Consider the following 20,347-nt stretch of genomic DNA (forward strand, 5'->3'; position numbering starts at 1 on the left):
GGCTCCAACTGTTGGGAAGGGGCTGTGGGGGCAGGACAAGAGGCAGTGGTTTGAAAGTGGAGCAGGGCAGAGTTAGGCTGGACATCAGGAGCAAGTTCTGCACCATGAGGTTGATGAGACACTGACACAGGCTGCCCAGGGAGGTGCTTGAGGCTCCATCCCTGGAGACATTCCAGGTCAACCTTGATGTGGCCCCAGGGCAGCCTGCTCCAGCTGGAGCTGTCCCTGCTGCCTGCAGGGCCAAGATGCCCTCTGAGGGTCCCTTCCAACCTGCTGCAACCATCTTTCACCAGCACCTTCAGGGCTCTTGCTAGAAATTCTGTGGCAGTCAGCTTTCTGCTGCCCAGAAGAGCTCTGGAGGGGGTGGCCTCCTCTGCCTGACCCTTCCAATGCCAGCCCCTTCCTTTCCCCTCCACACTGCTTCAGGGGAGAGAGTGAAGAGCTGCAGCTCCTCTGCCTGCCGCGGCGCAGAGCCGGCCAGCTGCGGCTGGCTGTGTCCTGCAGCAGGAGCTGCAGCTCAGCCCTCAGCAGGCTTGGCTGGGCAAGATGAAGTCATGTCAGGAAGACACTGACAAAATCCTCAGCCTGGCCAAGATCCCTATCTGAAGGGAAGAGCTCCAAAGCCAGGAGCTGGGGTCAAGTTTGGGCACCACATGGTGCTTCAAGCACGGCATGTGTCTTCATGAAGCTGCCTCTTCAAAGAGGGAGAACCTGCTCCATCTAGCACTTCTGCAGACATGTGAGGGCACCTAAGCCCAGACATCCCTTGCCAGAGAAGAAGAGAAGCCTCCCTCTTTCCCCACAGCCACCTGCAGGTACCAAGAGCACAGGAATGTGGCCAAGGCCAATGGTCAGCTGGGGGGCATTGAGAGGAGTGCGGCCAGAAGGTCAAGGCAGGGTCTCCTCCCCCTCTGCTCTGCCCTGGTGAGACCAAATCTGGAGTACTGTGTCCAGTTCTGGGGACAGGAATAGACTGGAGAGTGTCCAAGGGAAGCTAGGAGGATGATGAAGGGCCTGGAACAGCTCTGTGTGGTGAGGAACGGCTCAGAGACATGGGGGTGGTTAGTCTGGAGAAGAGAAGGCTGAGAGCAGATCTTATGCATGTTGCTGGAGCCCTGGAGCAGGCTGCCCAGAGAGGTTGTGGAGCCTCCTCCTCAAGAGCCACCTGGCTGTGTTCCTGTGTGACCTGCCCTGGGTGACCCTGCCCTGGCAGGGGGGTCAGGCTGGATGACCTCCAGAGGTCCCCTCCAGCCCCAAATATTCTGTGCTTTCACCATGTGCCACCCAAGGTCCTTCAAAAGGTTGGGGTGGAGGAGCCCTGGGGCACCCCTCAAGAAGCAGCAGAGCTTTGTGACCTTGGTGGACTGGAGGAAAACAGCTTCCCCACAGCCACAGTCTCAAGGGCAGACTGAGATGACTGCTGGGTAAGAAATGTCACACAAAGGTCTCATCAGCACTGCCACTGGCATCACAACCTCCCCCCAGGAGGCACAGGGCAGGGCAGCACCTGCTGCCACCAGCAGAGGTGGGACAGGGGACAGGATGGAAGCATGGAGCTAATGGTTCAGAGAGCCATGGGGTGGGTTGGGTTGGAAGGGACCTTCAAGATCACCCAGTCCCAACCTCCTGCCACGGGCAGGGACACCTCCCACCAGCCCAGGCTGCTCAAGACCTCATCCAGCCTGGCCTTCAACACCTCCAGGGAGGGAGTATCCACAGCCTCCCTGGGGCAGGAAAGCAATAAAAGGAGAAAAGGATGAGCTCCAAGGAAGAAGTTAAAGAGTAAAAGGTGAAAAGTCCTTCAAGAGGTTCCCCAAGTGACCAAGAAGTCAAAACAGAGAGAGATAAGGGGGGGTGAAGGGGTAGGTGCTGGAGCACCAAACCAAATTGCAGGTAAAGAAGATCAAAGAATCAATAAGGTTGGAAAAGACCTCAGAGATCATCAAGTCCAACCTCTCACCCAACACCTCCTGACAACTAAACCATGGCTCCAAGGGCCACATCCAAGCCCCTCTTGAACACCTCCAGGGATGGGGACTCCACCACCTCCCTGGGCAGCACATCCCAAGGGCCAATCTCTCTTGCTGGGAAGAACTTTCTCCTCACCTCCAGCCTAAACCTCCCCTGGCACAGCTTGAGACTGTGTCCTCTTGTTCTGGTGCTGGTTGCCTGGGAGAAGAGACCAACCCCCACCTGGCTACAGCCTCCCTGCAGGGAGTTGTAGGCAGCAAGAAGGTCTCCCCTGAACCTCCTCTTCTCCAGGCTAAGCAACCCCAGAGAGAGTTGGGGCTGTTCAGCCTGGAGAAGAGAAGGCTGCAGGGAGACCTTGGAGCAGCCTTCCAGTACCTGAAAGGGCTCCAGGAGAGCTGGGAAGGGACTTTTGACAAGGGCTGGGAGTGACAGGATGAGGACAATGGCTTTGAGCTGGGAGAGGGGATATTGAGGCTGGAGATGAGGAGGAAATTGTGGAGAGTGAGGGTGGAGTGAAACTAGAACAGGCTGCCCAGGGAGGTTGTGGATGCCCTCTCCCTGGAGGTGTTCAAGACCTGGATGAGGCCTGGAGCAAGCTGTGCTGGTGGGAGGTGTCCCTGCCCATGGCAGGGGGTTGGAACTGGACGATCCCTTCCAACCCACCCTGTGAATCCATCGCTCGGACACGGCCCTGGGCAGCCTGCTCCAGCTGGAGGTCTCCCTGCCGCCCGCCGGGGGCTCGGACCTCCGAGGGTCCTCTCCAGCCCGCTGCCATCTGTGCCCCCACGAATTCCCCTGCCCAGCTGCCCCTCCCTTGCAGAGCCAAGCCCCCCCCAAACCCACCTGGCAGTCTCCTTCCACTCCATCTCTTGCCCATCGACGGCCAGGAGCTCGTCGAGCTCGGTGAAGAGCTGCGGGGGCGCGGGGCTGTCATCCTCCTCGCCCAGGATGAAGCGGATGCGCTCGGCGGCAGGGGAGACTGCAGAGGTGAAAATGCTGCGGTTAACAGCCTGGGAGATGACCAGGGAGGGGAGGCTCCTCTCCTTCCCCTTCTCCCCAAAGCCATTCAGCTGCTTCCCTTGGCTGGCCGTTCCATCTGACATCCTAGGCGCTGCCGGCGGAGGGGCGCGAGCCAGGGTCGGGCTCTCTTGCTCTCTCTCCCTGCCTCTGCCTCTCACTTCAACTCCTGAAAAGTTCAAGCTGGGAGTAAAGTTCAGGTGGAGCTTGCCTCTTCCTACAGTCCTGAGCTACGCTGCAGCAATCTGCAGCCCGTGTGAAAAACAGGCAGCGGCCACCAGCACGAGAGGGGAGAAACACAGAGCCCTGCCGAGCCGCGGCTGCTGCGCGCCCTCAGCGCCCTGCTCGGCCCCAGCTCCTTCACCCCCTTCTTTATAGGGCACAAAACCAGTCTCAACCGAGCTGGTTGGGGGGTGGGGGGGTTGCTGTCACAAGCATCCCATAGCTGGGGGGCTTTTCCTTCCCCCCTGCCAAGCAGGCTGAGGCTCCCATTGGCCTGCCAGGAGCGCTGCCCAGGAATGTTTAACAGAAGGGTTGTCTCATCTGGACCTGGGGAACGTGACTCAACCCATTTGGTCAGGCACCAGTGCACTGAGGGCACCACAAAAAAACACCCCAACAAGGTGGGAGAAGGCTTAATGGTGGGGGGGAGGGAGGGCAAATGTCAGCCCACGACGGCTGCCCAGGTAAGGCCAAGGAAATCACAGCAGCACAGAACAGCAGAGCTTGGAAGGCACCTCCAGAGGTCAGCCAGTCCCTGCCAGGGCAGCATCACCCAGGGCAGGCTGCACAGGAATGCATCCAGGTGGGGTTAGAAAGGCTTCTAGAGCAGGAGAGTCCACAACCCCCTTGGGCAGCCTGCTCCAGGGCTCTGTCACCCTCACAGCACAGAAGTTTCTCCTCATGTTGAGCTGAAACCTTCTCTGCTCAAGCTTGGATCCAATGGTTATCCCTGTGCAGCACCCAAAAGAGCTTGGCCCCCTCCCCTTGCCCCCCAGCCCTCAGCTATGGATAGACATTGATCAGATCCCCTCTCAGCCTTCTCTTCTCCAGACCAAACAGCCCCAAGAGCTGCTCAACATCTCCTGTTGTGGCCCAAGCAAAGCTCCTTTGCTCGTTTAAGGTGAAGGAAATCAAGGCCCAAGCAAAGTTCACTGGCTCCAGAATAAAAGATGAGCAGAAACCCCTGCTGGGTGGAGCAAAACACCCCTGCAAATGAGAGCCTGAGCACATCACTGACCACCATCCTGACACCCAAAGGCATCCAGTCCCTTCAGCAGCCTTGCAGCCCTCCTTTGGGCTCTCTCCAGCAGATCCCTGTGCCTCTTGAACTGGGGAGCCCAGAACTGGATGCAGTACTCCCTTCAGCATCCTTGCAGCCCTCCCTTGGGCTCTCTCCAGCAGATCCCTGTGCCTCTTGAACTGGGGAGCCCAGAACTGGATGCAGTACTCCCTTCAGCATCCTTGCAGCCCTCCCTTGGGCTCTCTCCAGCAGATCCCTGTCCCTCTTCAACTGGGGAGCCCAGAACTGGATGCAACACTCCAGCTGAGGTCAGAGTAGAGGAGGAGGAGAACCTCCCTCCTCTGAATGCCCCCCAGGATCCCATGGGGAGTGTCTGATGCCTTGGATGTAGCAGATGCACTTTGCAGCACCAAGACACAGCTCCAAGACACAGCTGCAAGCCCACACCTAACCTTCAGCATGCAAACTGTCCTTGCACTTACCAAAGGCAAGCTGGGACTCAAGCCCTGCCCCTCAACCACGTCTGAAACAAACCTGGGTGGAAATGATGAAGCCTGAAAATGCTGACATTGGAGCTCAGCTTCACAGGGTCAGCCCCAAGCAGCCCCTGGGGCCAGCAGCTTCCCCTAAACCCAGCACACTTGAGCACCAGGGAGGCACAGCTCCACTGCTGGCTGGCAGAGAAGGCTGGAACCAGCTGATCTTTAAGGTCCCTTCCAACCTAAACCACTCTGTGAGTCTGCTGCAGCTGCCCCCTGCACTGAGGGCTCTCAACAGGCTTCAGCATCCTCAAATAGAGCTCCTCTATCAAAGCAAAGAAATCCACAGCAGATGACTTCAAAAAGCAACGTGGAGCTCAGCAAGGGGCTGGGGCAGGGAGGAGGCTGGCAGAGAAGGGACTGCAGAGCCCCTGCTGCAGGCAGGGTGAATGATCCCCCTGCAGTCATTCTGAAGTGGGTTTGGTACTTGAAGGCTGTTACCCTGATGCTTGATCCCACATCAGATGGGCATTCCACAACCACTCCCAGCATTTGACTCACTGAGTTGCATCAGGAGAGGCAGCACACACAAACCTGGGCATGCAGCACACACACACCCCTAGCATGGGCTGGCTTGGAAGTGGCCTGCGAGGGCATCCAGCTCCAACCCCCTGCCACGGGCAGGGACACCTCCCACCAGCCCAGGCTGCTCAAGGCTTCATCCAACCTCTCCTTGAACACCTCCAGGGAGGAGGCATCCACAGCCTCCCTGGGCAACCTGTGTCAGTGTCTCCTCACCCTCACTGTCATCAACTTCTTCCTCATCTCCAGCCTCAATCTCCTCTCCCAGCTCAAAGCCATTGTCCTCATCCTGTCACTCCCAGCCCTTGTCCAAAGTCCCTCCCCAGCTCTCCTGCAGCCCCTTCAGGTCCTGGAAGGCTGCTCTAAAGTCTGCCCAGAGCCTACTCCAGGCAGAAACAGCCCCAGCCCTCCCAACCTGTCCCCCACAGGGGAGGTTCTCCAGCCCTCTGATCATCTTGGTGGCCTCCTCTGGACCTCCTCCACCCGCTCCCTGTGTTGGGGAGCCCAGAAGTGGGCACAGCGCTGCGGGTGGGGGTCTCACAAGACATCACCCTTGCTGCCCTTCCTCCTTTGTTGGTTTTGGGTGGGTTTTTTTGTTGGCTAATTAGCTATTAGGTGCACTTAGGCCAGCTGATAAGGTTCAACACCCTAATTAAGGCCCATGCTGGGTCACAGGTCCCCCGTGGCTGGCCCGGCCACATGCTCTTTACGGCGGGGCTGTAGGTTAATGGGGCGTTGCTGGCCTTGTTTATGTCCTCTCCTTAGCAAGGGGAACATATTTTCATCTTAATCTCTGGACTTGAACACTGTGTGCTCAGTGGTGGACAGCTGAGGAGCAGAGCAATTAGCCTGGGGGGTGGGGGGGTTAGGGTGAACTCTGCAGCCCTCCCTCTGGCCGACCTTTGAGCAGCGCCGCCGCCAGCCTGCCCCGGCCGTGACCATCACCTTCCCTGCTACCCCGGCCTGGCAGCTCAGCAGCTGCTGGCACCCAGCACCACCAGCCTCAGGAGGTGCTGCTGCAGCTGCTGCTGCTCTGAAGGCTTTGGAATCATTGCAGGATGGGATGGGATGGGATAGAGTAGGATAGGATGGGATGGGATAGAATGGGATAGGATAGGATAGGATAGGATAGGATAGGATAGGATAGGATAGGATAGGATAGGATAGGATAGACCAGGTTGGAAGAGACCTTCAAGATCATCCAGTCCAACCTCTCACCCAACACCATCTCATCCACTAACCCATGGCACCAAGCACCCCATCCAGGCTCTTCCTAAACACCTCCGGGGTGATGACTCCACCGCCTCCCTGGGCAGCACATTCCAGTGGCCAATCTCTCTTTCTATGAAGAACTTCTTCCTAACCTCCAGCCTAAACCTCCCCTGGCACAGCTTGAGACTCTGTCCTCTTGTTCTGGTGCTGGGTGCCTGGCAGAAGAGACCAACCCCCACCTGGATACAACCTCCCTGCAGGGAGTTGTGGAGAGCAAGAAGGTCTCCCCTGAGCCTCCTCTTCTGCAGGCTAAGCAACCCCAGCTCCCTCAGCCTCTCCTCCCAGGGCTGTGCTCCAGACCCCTCCCCAGCTTTGCTGCCCTTCTCTGGACACCTTCCAGCACCTCAACCTCTTTCCTAACCTGAGGAGCCCAGAACTGGACACAGTAGGTGATCTCTAAGGTCCCTTCCCTTGAGGTAAGGCCATGCCAGGCATGGTGGAGCAGGTCCAGAGGAGGCCACAATGATGATGCAAAGGCTGGAACCTCCCTGCTGTGTGGCCAGGCTGAGAGAGTTGGGCTTGTTTGGCATGGAGAAGAGAAGGCTCCAGGGAGAACTCCTGGTGGCCTTTCAGTGCTTCAAGGAGTTGATCAGAAAGCTGGGGACAGACTTCTGAGCAGGGCCTGCTGTGATAGGGCAAGGGGGGATGGCTGGAACTCAAAGAGGGAGACCTGGACCAGAGAGAAGGAAGAAATGTTTGACACTGAGGGTGGTGAGCCCCTGGCCCGAGCTGCTCATCCTGCAGCCATGCCAAGGGAGGCTGGCTGGGGCTCTGAGCAAGCTGCTCCAGCTGCAGGTGTCCCTGCTGGCTGCAGGAGGTTGGACTGGAGGAGCTCTGAAGGTCCCTTCCCACCCAGTCCAGCCTGGGGTTCTCTAAGTGACACCTCTGCACATCCCCTCTTCCCTTTCCCACCCTTGTGCTCAGTCGCAGGCAGCTTACAAAACACATCCCTGGCACCAGAGGAGAGCATCAGCAGCTTGCCCTAGTTCAGCCCAGGCCAATTAGGAGCACAACTCATCCCCTCGGGTTCCCAAAGGCAAAAATCAATCTCCATCAGCAGAGGCAAAGCTCAGGGAGCTTAGAGACAGCCAGAGACAGGTCCTGGCACAACCAGCTGGCAGGGCCAGCCCCACAGCAGCCCAGCTCCTGCTCTGGCTGCCTCTGCTGGGACCTGCCCTGCCCAGCTCAGTGCTGGCAGAGCTCCTGCCATGCATGGAGATGCCAGGAGGCTTTGTGGCATCACTGAGTATCCTAAAGTCACCCCCTGCACACTGCCAAGTGCCTCCTCACTTGTCTTGCCTGGGAGATGATTAGATTCATGGAGTGGTTTGGGTTGGAAGGGACCTTCAAGCTCAGCCAGTCCCAACCCCCTGCCATGGGCAGGGACACTTCCCACCAGCACAGCTTGCTCAGGGTCTCATCCAGCCTGGCCTTGAACAACTCCAGGGAGGGGACATCCACAGCCTGCCTGGGCAACCTGCCCCAGCCCAGGACCTCCCCAGGCAACCTGCCCCAGTCCAGGACCTCCCCAGGCAACCTGTCCCAGTCCAGGACCTCCCCAGGCAACCTGCCCCAGTCCAGGACCTCCCCAGGCAACCTGCCCCAGTCCAGGACCTCCCCAGGCAACCTGTCCCAGTGTCTCCCCACCCTCACTGTCAAGCTGGACAATGCTGCCCTGGGCTGGAGGGGACTCACTTGTGCTGATGCCCCACAGCCCCTTCCCCACTCATCAGCAGGGTTTTGCCCCTGGTTTCTCAACCTGCTGCTCCCAGTGACACTTCTAAACACCCCCCCTTGGCTCCTGCACCTCAGGCAGCTGCTTCAGGCAGCCAAGGTCACCTTCAGAGTTCTCTCTTACTCTGGAGAGCATCAGCAGCTACCTGGTGTGAATCCTTCTCAAAGCCCATGGTGCCACAGGCAAGGGAGGGAGGCTCTTGGCCAGCTGTGCCTTCCAGGTTCACACAGGACATGATCACCCTCCCCTGCCTTTCTGGGGGTGCCCTCCCTCAGCCAAGACTTGGTTCAAAGCCATCTGAGGTCAGAGTGAGCTGGTGAGGCACAGGACCTGCACAGACACATTGATCACAGCTTTAACCTCCTTTTCCTTCTGGTCTAGCTGACCTCAGCTCCAAAATCAACCTGGTAACCCAAAGCAGAGTCAGAGATGGCACTGGGGTGGAAGGGACCTCCAAAGGGCATCTTGGCCAACCCCCCTGCAGGCAGCAGGGACAGCTCCAGCTGGAGCAGGCTGCTCAGGGACACACTTGGATGGCTGCAGGGATGGAGCCTCAAGCACCTCCCTGGGCAGCCTGTGCCAGTGTCTCCCCACCCTCATGGTGCAGAACTTGCTCTTGATCTCCAGCCTAACTCTGCCCAGCTCCAGTTTCAAACCCTTGCTCCTCATCCTATCCCCACAGCCCCTTCTGAGCAGTCCCTCCCCAGCCTGCCTGGAGGTTCCCTTCAGACACTGGAATGCAGCTCTGAGGTCTCCCTGCAGCCTTCTCTTCTCCACCTCTCTTAGCCTCTCTTCACAGGAGAGGTTCTCCAGCCCCTGGCCATCACTTGAATTGATTAGCATCAGCACAAGACCTTACACAGTTTAACCACAGCCTGGAGAAGAGGAGGCTGAGGGGAGCCCTCCTTGCCCTCTACAGCTGCCTGAGGGGAGGCTGCAGTGAGCTGGGGGTTGGGCTCCTCTCACAGGCAACAAGGGACAGGACCAGAGCAAACAGCCTCAGGTTGTGCCAGGGGAGCTTCAGGTTGGGTCTGAGGAACAATTCCTTCCCAGCAGGGGTTGTGAGGCACTGGAAGAGGCTGCCCAGGGAGGTGGTGGAGTCCCCATCCCTGGAGGGATGTCAGAGGTGTGGATGTGGAGCTGAGGGCTGTGGGTCAGTGGCAGTGGCTCAGCAGCAGCACTGTTGGGGCTGTGAGCTCTGGGTGAGAGGTTGGACTGCTGATCTCAAAGGTCTCTTCCAACCTCAACACTTCTGTGGCTCTGAAAACAGCCACTGCAGCTCAGGGGAGCTGGGATTCTCCCCTCATCCAGCTTCCAGCTGCAGGGCAGACTGTGGCCACTCACTATCTCCCCGTGACCCCCTTTCACAACAGGGATGTCATCAGGAGCAGCAGGGAGCTGGACCAGTGCTGATTGCAGGGGGCTGATAAGGCCACAGCTCACCACTGCCCTGATTTCACAGGGAAGGTCCCTGCTCTGCACCCACCTGGCTTGGTTCAGCTCCTCAGCTTGGCAGAAACTGAGGAAAGCTTCTGCAACAAGACCAGGGGAAGATGTGACTGGGAGAAGGTGAGAGGAGCCTTAACAGCCCCCCCTGAGAGCAAGCAGGGAAGGCTTTGATGGCTCAGAGGCTTTATCAGCTTCCTTGAAGGACTAACCCCAACAGAGTCACACCTGAAACAGAGAGTCACTGAAAGGCATCCTCAGGGAGCTCTTCCTGCTCCATGGACAGCTTGAAGATCTCCAAAGGGCCTTTCCAACCCCTGACATCTGGGAGCTGAGCCCAGGCAGAGGACAACCTCTCAGCATTCCTGGAGCACTGCTCCCAGCAGAGCATGGCACAGAGTGCCCAGGAACCAGGGACTGGGAGGGGTTGGAAAAGGCCTCTGGAGATCATCCAGTCCTGCCCAACCTCTTGGTTCACTTTTGCATCATAGAATCAATAAGATTGGAAAAGACCTCAGAGATCATGGAGTGCAACCTCTCACCCAACACCATCTGATCAACTCAACCATGGCACCAAGCACCCCATCCAGTCCCCTCTTAAACACCTCCAGGGATGGGGACTCCACCACCTCCCTGGGCAGCACATCCCCAGGGCCAATCTCTCTTGCTGGGAAGAACTTCTTCCTAACATCCAGCCTGAACCTCCCCTGGCACAGCTTGAGACTGTGTCCTCTTGTTCTGGTGCTGCTTGCCTGGGAGAAGAGACCAACCCCCAGCTGGCTCCAACCTCCCTTCAGGGAGTTGTAGAGAGCAAGAAGGTCTCCCCTGAGCCTCCTCTTCTGCAGGCTAAGCAACCCCAGCTCCCTCAGCCTCTCCTCCCAGGGCTGTGCCCCAGACCCCTCCCCAGCTTTCTTGCCCTTCTCTGGACACCTTCCAGCACCTCAACATCTTTCCTAACCTGAGGGCCCCAGAACTGGACACAGGACTCCAGGTGTGGCCTCAGCAGTGCTGAGCACAGGGCAGAATGACCTCCCTGCTCCCTGTTCCTGATGCAGGCCAGGATGCCCATGGCCACCTTGGCCCCCTGGGCACACTGCTCCCTCCATCCTGAGGTGGTGGTGGGGCCATGGTGACATTTTTAAGGACACAGCCAGAACAACTCTGGGCTCTTTTACTGAATTTAAGCTTTTTTGTCATGCCAAGAGGAAACTTCCCTTCCCCTCTCTGTGCTTTCAAACCAGCCCTGGGGCTGCAGGAGACCATTTTCTGCCTATTAAGCTCTTCTCACAAGCAGGGTTTCATCGTTGTCTATTTGTCCCCTTCAATCAATCTCCACATCAGCTCTGACCACTTCAGCACTTCTCTAGAAGGGCTTCTTTTGGTGAGGAGCTGACAGCACAGAGAGGACCCAGAGGGGAAGGCAGGCAAGCACAGGAGTGGGGAGTTTGGAGTTGGACTCCTGCAGCTCCATAAAGTCCTACACAGCTGCAGTCATTCAGCTGGGAAGAGACCTCTGAGATCATCCCAGTCCAACCACCAACCCAACACCACCATGGCCACAGGTTTCCTGAGCACCTCCAGGGCTGGGGACTCCACCACCTCCCTGGGCAGCCTCTTCCAACCCCTGACCACTCTGGCAGCAAAGACATTTTCCCTCCTCTCCAACCTAACCCTCCCCTGGCACAGTTTCAGGCCATTGCCTCTCCTTCTATCACCTGAGACTAGGGAGAAGAGACCAACCCCCGCCTGGCTCCAGCCTCCTCTCAGGGAGCTGTAGAGAGCAATGAGGTCTCCACCACCTTGGACCTCCCCTAGCCTGCTGTGCAGCTCTTGAAGCCCAAGGGAGTCTTGTGTAGCCTGCAGAAAAGAAGGCTCTGGGGAGACCTCATAGTGGCCTTGCAGGACCTGAGGGGGCTCCAGGAGAGCTGGGGAGGGACTTCTGACATGGGCTGGGAGTGACAGGAGGAGGGACAATGGCTTTGAGCTGGGAGAGGGGAGATGAGGCTGGAGATGAGGAAGAAATTGTTGCCAGTGAGGGTGGGGAGACTCTGGCACAGGCTGCCCAGGGAGGCTGTGGCTGTCCCCTCCCTGGAGGTGTTCAAAGCAGTGAGGCTTCCCCTCGGCCTCCTCTCCTCCAGGCTGAACACCCTCAGCTCCCTCAGCTGCTCCTCCCCAGCCCTGTGCTCCAGACCCTTCCCCAGCTTGGTTGCCCTTCTCTGGACCTGCTCCAGCTCCATGCCCTCCTTGGGGTGAGCTGAGCCCCAGTGTGTGCCAAGCCCCTGGTCCTGTGTGCTTGCAGCAGGAGCCTCCGGCTGACTCCGAGTCCACCTCCGTTGCCAGGCAGCGTTTCAAGGAGGACTGAATGTCTCTGGCATCCAACACTTTTTGCTTTCAGCTCTTTTCATTCTGCCTGCTCTGGTTTCTGGTTGCCAAATACCTCTGTGCACTGCAGGCAGGGGGAGGCCAGTGCCTTGTTATCCCTCCCAGCCACTGCCAGGAGCCCAACTGCTCCAGGAGAGCAGAATCCACGCTCAGAGAGGGTGCTGCTGGTGGGGATTCCATAGGATGGGACCCCAGAGATCATCTACTCCAACCCCCTGCCATGGGCAGGGACACAACAGAATCAGAATGGCTCAGGTTGGAAGGGACCTCAGAGATCATCTACTACTACCTCCCCACCATGTCCAGGGACACCTCTCAACCAGACTGGGCTGCTCAAGGTCTCATCCAGCCTGGCCTTGAACACCCCCAGGGAGAAGGCAGCCACAGCCTCCCTGGGCAGCCTGCTCCAGAGTCTCAGCACCCTCATAATGAAGAACAGCTTCCTCAGCTCCAGTCCAACCCTGCTCTCCCTCAGCTTCAAACCATTCCCCCTTGTCCTGTCTCTAGACATCCTCATGAAAAGTCTCTCTGCAGCCTTCCTGCAGGATCCCTTCAGCTATTGGCAGGCAGCTCTAAGGTCCCCCTGGAGCCTTCTCCTCTCCAGGCTGCACAGCCCCAGCTCCCTCAGCCTGTGCTCACAGCAGAGCTGCTGCAGCCCTTGGATCACCTTGGTGGCCTCCCCTGGCCTCACCCTGCTTCCCCCATCACATAGGAATAAGATGCCAGAGGGTCCCACCAGGCTCACAAGCAGAGAGAGGTGAAGAGAGAGAGCTGAAGGAAGGAGTTCTGACTCCTCCACTGCCTTGCCCACAGGATGGGCATCGCTGGCCACCTCACCTTGGCTATCAGCAGGAAGAAGGCAGCAGCCTCCTTTGGGATGCTTTGAACACACCACCCCCCCGCCCCCCTCCCCAGCTTCTCTTGCTGTTACCCTCCCTCACCTTCTGGAAAGCTCCATGGAGTGGCAAAGGGCCCTTTTGGCTCTGAAAGGTTAACAGCCACTTATCTGCAAAGCTGCAAGGCCAGCCTGGGAGCTCAGACAAAGCTGCCATTGAGGGGCAGAGCAGCAGGACGTGGCCTGCCAGGGCGCTTACCACCCCAGCAGAGCTCCGGGCTGGGGCCGCCGGTGCGCCCCTGCCGCAGCAGGGCCAGCTCCATTGAGGGCAGCCATCCCTCCCGCCCCACGCTCGGGGTGGCAGCACTTCATTCCCTCTTTTGAAGCCTGACAAAAGCCTGGCCTCGGCACTTCCCCCTCTTGGCACCCCCGGGCACGGCTCGCTCTTCCCGGGCGGAACTGGCCGCGAGCCGCGCGGCCAAGCAGAGCCTTCGGGGGACAATTCGCTCCTCTGAGGGCACTTTCTGCTTCTCCCCGAGTCACAACAACTCAGAAAAGGGCTCCTGCCACGGCATTGCAGGGGCAAAAAGACCCTTTTGAGAGAGAAGCACAAAGCCCAGGCCCGGCCCTGCCTTTAAGAATTAGCCACCGTTAACTCCAGGCTGGGAGCGGCTCCAGGCTGCCAGCCGCACGCTCCCTCCAGCTGGCTCCCCAGAAAGAAGCTCCTCAGCCAACTTGTTCCCAAAGGCCTGGGGGCATTTCTGCAGCTCCTGCCCTTCACTGGTTTCCCCCTGCAACGGCGAGCAGAGTTCAAGCTTCTGCCTCCTTCTCTCTCTTGGCTTCACAGACTCAACCCCCCTGCCTCCTACACCAGCACCAAACCTCCCCAGGACATGATCCTGCTGGGGAAGGATAGGACAGGATAGGGTAGGACAGGACAGGATGATGAGGGAGAAGAGAAGGGAGAAGAGAAGGGAGAAGAGAAGGGAGAAGAGAAGGGAGAAGAGAAGGGAGAAGAGAAGGGAGAAGAGAAGGGAGAAGAGAAGGGAGAAGAGAAGGGAGAAGAGAAGGGAGAAGAGAAGGGAGAAGAGAAGGGAGAAGAGAAGGGAGAAGAGAAGGGAGAAGAGAAGGGAGAAGAGAAGGGAGAAGAGAAGGGAGAAGAGAAGGGAGAAGAGAAGGGAGAAGAGAAGGGAGAAGAGAAGGGAGAAGAGAAGGGAGAAGAGAAGGGAGAAGAGAAGGGAGAAGAGAAGGGAGAAGAGAAGGGAGAAGAGAAGGGAGAAGAGAAGGGAGAAGAGAAGGGAGAAGAGAAGGGAGAAGAGAAGGGAGAAGAGAAGGGAGAAGAGAAGGGAGAAGAGAAGGGAGAAGAGAAGGGAGAAGAGAAGGGAGAAGAGAAGGGAGAAGAGAAGGGAGAAGAGAAGGGAGAAGAGAAGGGAGAAGAGAAGGGAGAAGAGAAGGGAGAAGAGAAGGGAGAAGAGAAGGGAGAAGAGAAGGGAGAAGAGAAGGGAGAAGAGAAGGGAGAAGAGAAGGGAGAAGAGAAGGGAGAAGAGAAGGGAGAAGAGAAGGGAGAAGAGAAGGGAGAAGAGAAGGGAGAAGAGAAGGGAGAAGAGAAGGGAGAAGAGAAGGGAGAAGAGAAGGGAGAAGAGAAGGGAGAAGAGAAGGGAGAAGAGAAGGGAGAAGAGAAGGGAGAAGAGAAGGGAGAAGAGAAGGGAGAAGAGAAGGGAGAAGAGAAGGGAGAAGAGAAGGGAGAAGAGAAGGGAGAAGAGAAGGGAAATCACATAGAAATGAAATAGACTAGAAAGAGACTGGAAAGAGAAAGAGACTAGAAAGAGAATAGAGAAATAGATATAGAACTAGCAATAGAGATGAAATAGAGATGAAAGAGATGAAATAGAAAGAGAATAGAAATTAAATAGAAAGAGAATAGAACAGAAATAGAATAGGTTGGCAAAGACCTCAGAGATCATCCAGTTCAACCTCTCACCCAACACCACCCAATCAACTAAACCATGGCACCAAGCACCCCATCCAGTCTCCTCCTAGACACCCCCAATGACTGTTTTACTGCTTTAAGCAGATGTCTGTAGCTCAACCAGGCAAATGCAAGGATAAAGTAATTCCTCTTTGGGGAAAGGCCTCCAACCAGCTCTGCACAAGCAAGAATGGAGTGGGAGGAGGAGGAGAAGGATGAGTCATTATCCAGTGTATTTACCCAGGAAAACCCGGCATGGGCCAGCTTTCAGTCACTGACTGGACTGGAATTGAGATCAAAACACTCAAGGCAAGGCCACTGCCAAAAGTGAGGAAGGAAGAAAGTGACTTCAAACAAACCAAACTCCTTTCTTTCCCCCTGAAATATGAGAGTTTGGGTGTCTAGAGACACATTTGGAGCCTGCTTATGGAATGCAAAGTGAGCCACACAGAGATAGGCTTTTACTGAAGCAACAAAGAGGCTCCAAAGCACTCAGGAAGGAGAGCAAAAAAAACAAACCCCAAACCCCAAGAAACAGAATAAAGAGGCAAGCCCCACTTCAAGGAGCCATTTAGGAAGGCCTGAGTCCAACACAAGCCTGGAGAGCACAAGCCTAGGTCAGAGCAAAACTAGAAAAGGTGAAGCATTAAGGATGATTCAGCCCCAAAGTGGAGAATAAGCACAGAAGGAGTAGGAGGGCAATGAATTATTTAGGAGCATTAGCAGCAGGAGCCTGAGAAGCAGTGGGTGAACTGGACCACCTCAGAGTGAGCCAATTAGGAGGATTAAAGGTTTTGCTTCCCCGTGTGAAACTTCTCCAGAGGTGGGGTGAAAGGCACTGAGCCTGTCTTAAAGGCACCTTGGGACACAGCACCAGAGAAGCAGAGAATTGTTTGGGTGGGAGAAGCCCTCCAAGGTCACCCAGTCCAGCCAGCAACCCAAGCCCACCGTGGCCACCAAACCACGGCCCCAGGTGCCATGGCCACAGGTTTCCTGAGCACCTCCAGGGCTGGGGACTCCACCACCTCCCTGGGCAGCCTGTGCCAACCCCTGACCACTCTGGCAGCAAAGAAATTGTTCCTCCTCTCCAACCTAAGCCTCCCCTGGCACAATTCAGGCCATTGCCTCTCCTTCTACCCCTGAGACTAGGGAGAAGAGATCAGTCCCCACCTCACTGCAACCTCCTTTCAGGGAGCAGTAGAGAGCAATGAGGTCTCCCTCAGCCTCCTCTTCTCCACACCAAACCACCCCAGCTGCCTCAGCTGCTCCTCCCCAGCCCTGTTCCCCAGCCTCTTGATGTTCCTTCTTGAAGTGAGGGGTGCCCAAAACCGACCCCAGTGTTGGAGCTGTGGCCTCACCACTACCCACCATTGCCCCAGGGCTTGCCTGCTGCGGGGCTGCCCGGGGGGTTGGCCCTTTGGAAGGTCAATGCTGACACAAAAATCCACCCCCTGTGCCTTGTGCTAATTACACAAGGCCATTCTGCTGGGCCCAAGCCATCCTCAAGCTGACCTCCTGCTTAGGTTTTCCCCCCCTCCCAAGCTGGCTAATAATTAACGAGCTACTTAATGCATGACAAAAGACCAATTAACCCCTAAAGCATGGGGGTGAACTCCATGTAAATGAGTTGTAAAACCTTGCTGTAAACATTAAGTGGCAGGCAATTACAGCAGCCCCTAATTGCCAAAGTTGCCTGCAGGAGCTTATAAGCTAAGAGGGGAGAGGAAGAGGGGAGAGGAAGAGGGGAGAGGAAGAGGGGAGAGGAAGAGGGGAGAGGAAGAGGGGAGAGGAAGAGGGGAGAGGAAGAGGGGAGAGGAAGAGGGGAGAGGAAGAGGGGAGAGGAAGAGGGGAGAGGAAGAGGGGAGAGGAAGGTTGTGAAACCAGTTAGATGGCCACAATACCAGCTGGATGAACATAGTGAAACCAGCTAGATGGTTACAAAACCAGCTAGATGGCCACGAATCCAGCTAGATGGGCCACAAAACCAGCTAGACATCCCCATGGACATTGCTGTGAAGGCAACAAGGCAGGGAGCAGCAACAGGAGCCTCCCAGGGGAGCTGCTCTCCCAGCAGAAAGGTGAAGCTGAGGCTCCAAGGCTCCCTGCAGGAGCCACCTGGGCAGCTCAGGTCCCGGCGCCGGGTCTGGAGCGAGATCCAAAGGGCCCTGCCCCGGAGCCAGGCAGGCAGCCGGTGTGACAAGGGTGGCTTTGTCTCCTTGTCCCCTCCACCACCACCTCCCAGCACATGGGAAACTCGAGAAATTCCCTTGCTGAGGAGGAGAACTAAGCTGAGGAAGGTTGGAATGAGAGGCTTTCAAGGTTAGCTCGGTGCTGGAGCCAAGACATAGCTGCAGTGCTTCTCAGGGCTCCAAACAACCTTCTCCTTTTAATGCCTTGCCTTTTATCTTTAATAAGGGATTAGGAGTTATTTTTCCAGCTAATACCTTAAAATCCAGCTAATCATAAAAGCCATCAGTAATACCCAAGAGATGTTAATTGCTCATTTTCTTCTCCTCTCTCCTCAGAGTCCTGTCACTCACCTCCCTTAATTTGTCCGTAATAAGGCTGCAAAGAGAACCCAACAAAGGGCTTCAGGTCCTCTGGGGAGTCACAGGGTTGGATTTGGGGGGGGGGGGGTGGGGGGTGGGATTAACAACAGATCACATCTGCCATGGCACTGAAAAAAACAACTTGATGGCCCAAGATGTGCTGAACCATCCAACTCAGCCCCTTCCCAACATCCAGCTTCCCACAGGCACAGAGCGGCTCGAGGATACGGCGAGGAGGCGCTGGGCAAAGCGCCCAGCTGGAGGGAGGGATTGAGGCTGGAAGAGGGCAGATTGAGACTGGAGAGGAGGAAGAAATTCTTGCCAGGGAGGGTGGGGAGACACTGGCACAGGTTGCCCAGGGAGGCTGTGGAGTAGGTTTAGACTGGAGATGAGGAAGCTCTTCAGTACAAGGGGAGAGGGACTCTGAGATAAGCTGCCCGGGGAGGCTGTAGATGCTCCCTCCCTGGAGGTGTTCAAGGCCAGGTTGGATGAGGCCTTGAGCAGCCTGGGCTGCTGGGAGGTGTCCCTGCCCATGGCAGGGGGTTGGGACTGGATGAGCTTCAAGGTCTCTTCCAACCCAACCCACTCTCTGGCAAGGAGAGGAGTCGAAGCCATGCTGGCCAAGCCATGCCCAGGGAAATGCCACCCTAAAACAATGAGAACTTTTCCACAATGAAGCTCTCCATAACCACACAGGCACAGATGGCACTGGGGTGGAAGGGACCTCCAAAGGGCATCTTGGCCAACCCCCCTGCAGGCAGCAGGGACAGCTCCAGCTGGAGCAGGCTGCTCAGGGACACACTTGGATGGCTGCAGGGATGGAGCCTCAAGCACCTCCCTGGGCAGCCTGTGCCAGTGTCTCCCCACCCTCATGGTGCAGAACTTGCTCTTGATCTCCAGCCTAACTCTGCCCAGCTCCAGTTTCAAACCCTTGCTCCTCATCCTATCCCCACAGCCCCTTCTGAGCAGTCCCTCCCCAGCCTGCCTGGAGGTTCCCTTCAGACACTGGAATGCAGCTCTGAGGTCTCCCTGCAGCCTTCTCTTCTCCATCTCTCTTAGCCTCTCTTCACAGGAGAGGTTCTCCAGCCCCTGGCCATCACTTGAATTGGTTAGCATCAGCACAAGACCTTACACAGTTTAACCACAGCCTGGAGAAGAGGAGGCTGAGGGGAGCCCTCCTTGCCCTCTACAGCTGCCTGAGCTGGGGGTTGGGGAAAGAGCATCAGGTTGTGCCAGGAGAGCTTCAGGTTGGAGAGGAGGGAAAATTTCTTCCCAGCAGGGGTTGTCAGGCACGGGAAGAGGCTGCCCAGGGAGGTGGTGGAGTCCCCATGCCTGGAGGGCTGTCAGAGGTGTGGATGTGGAGCTGAGGGCTGTGGGTCAGTGGCAGTGGCTCAGCAGCAGCACTGCTGGGGCTGTGAGCTCTGGGTGAGAGCTTGGGTTGAGGGTCTCAAAAATTCCTTCCCAGCAAGGGTGGTCAGGGACTGGAAGAGGCTGCCCAGGGAGGTGCTGGAGTCCAACTAGATGAGGGTCTGCCCAGGGACCCCTCAAGCCTGCCCTTGTGTGGCTGCAGGGACAGGGCCTCCGCCACCTCCCCGCGCAACCTGTCGCAGCCTTCCAGCAGCCTCAGAGCGAAGAGTTTCTGCAGTGCCAGCTCTCCTGCCACCACACACCCCCCACAGAGGAGATCTCCTGCCACCCCAGGACACCTCCCCACGTAATCCCCAGTCAGCACTCACGTAACTGCAGCAATCAGCTGCTCCCCTGCTCTATTAATAGAGGCTCTGCCTGCGGACGCTGCCCACGGCCAGGGCAGCTCCCCTGCTCACGTAACACCAGCCAGGGGTGTGGGCATCTGCTCCTGCCTGGCCACCACAGGACACCAACTGCAGCATTCCAGCAGCAGGCCAGGGGAGGCTTAGGTTGGAGAGGAGGAAAAATGTCTTGGCTGTAAGAGTGGTCAGGGGTTGGAAGAGGCTGCCCAGGGAGGTGGTGGAGTCCCCAGCCCTGGAGGTGTGCAGGAAACCTGTGGCCATGGCAGCTGGGGCCATGGTTTGGTGGCCATGGTGGTGGTGGGGTGAAGGTTGGACTGGATGATCTCAGAAGGCTTTTCCAACCAGAACAACTCTGTGATTCTACATTTCAAACCACTTAGAACAGAACAGTATTAACCAGGCTGGAAAAGCCCTTTGAGATCATCCAGTCCAACCTCTCACCCAGCAGCATCTGATCAACTAAACCATGGCACCAAGGGCCTCAGCCAGGCTCTTCCTAAACACCTCCAGGGATGGGGACTCCACCACCTCCCTGGGCAGCACATCCCCATGGCCAATCTCTCTTGCTGGGAAGAACTCCTTCCTAACATCCAGCCTGAACCTCCCCTGGCACAGCTTGAGACTGTGTCCTCTTGTTCTGGTGCTGGGTGCCTGGGAGCAGCACAGGGCCAGGGCACCAAACCCTCACTCTCCAACTCTCTTCTTCCCATAAAATGCACTAAATAATTCCATAGCCTGATTGGAAAACCAACAACTGCAGCAACCTGGCCTGTCCCATGATCCACCCAGGACATCCACCATCCACCATCCATCCAGCACTGGACAGACAGCAAGAAGTCCACCCAAAGATGTTAGGACAGGTCAGAGTGCTCCACCTGAGCCAGCAGCACAAAAGGATCACCTCTCAGAATCACAGAATGGGAGGGGATGGAAGGGACCTCCAGAGATCATTCAGTCCCACCCTTCCCTGGCAAAGCAGGGCCACCTGGGGCAGCTCACCCAGGAACACAGCCAGCTGCTGTGGAGTCTCCTTCTCTAGCAGCTTTCCCAACCCACCTGGATGTGTTCCTGGCAGAGCTGCCCTGGGTGACCCTG

General features: G+C 57.1%; 1 protein-coding gene across 9 annotated transcripts in view; it reads right to left on the reverse strand.

Annotated features, from left to right (window-relative positions):
• The window catches only part of SLC4A4 (solute carrier family 4 member 4), a 136,138-nt gene that overhangs the window by 54,345 nt on the left and 61,446 nt on the right, over window positions 1-20,347 (reverse strand). For all 9 annotated transcript variants that reach the window (XM_054172484.1, XM_054172483.1, XM_054172485.1 and 6 more), the window contains one exon: window positions 2,815-2,950. In XM_054172484.1, coding sequence (XP_054028459.1) covers window positions 2,815-2,950 — 136 coding nt within the window. The remainder of the gene's footprint in view (window positions 1-2,814; window positions 2,951-20,347) is intronic.

The sequence above is a fragment of the Dryobates pubescens genome, chromosome 24 (genome assembly GCF_014839835.1).
Source record: "Dryobates pubescens isolate bDryPub1 chromosome 24, bDryPub1.pri, whole genome shotgun sequence".
NCBI lineage: Eukaryota > Metazoa > Chordata > Aves > Piciformes > Picidae > Dryobates > Dryobates pubescens.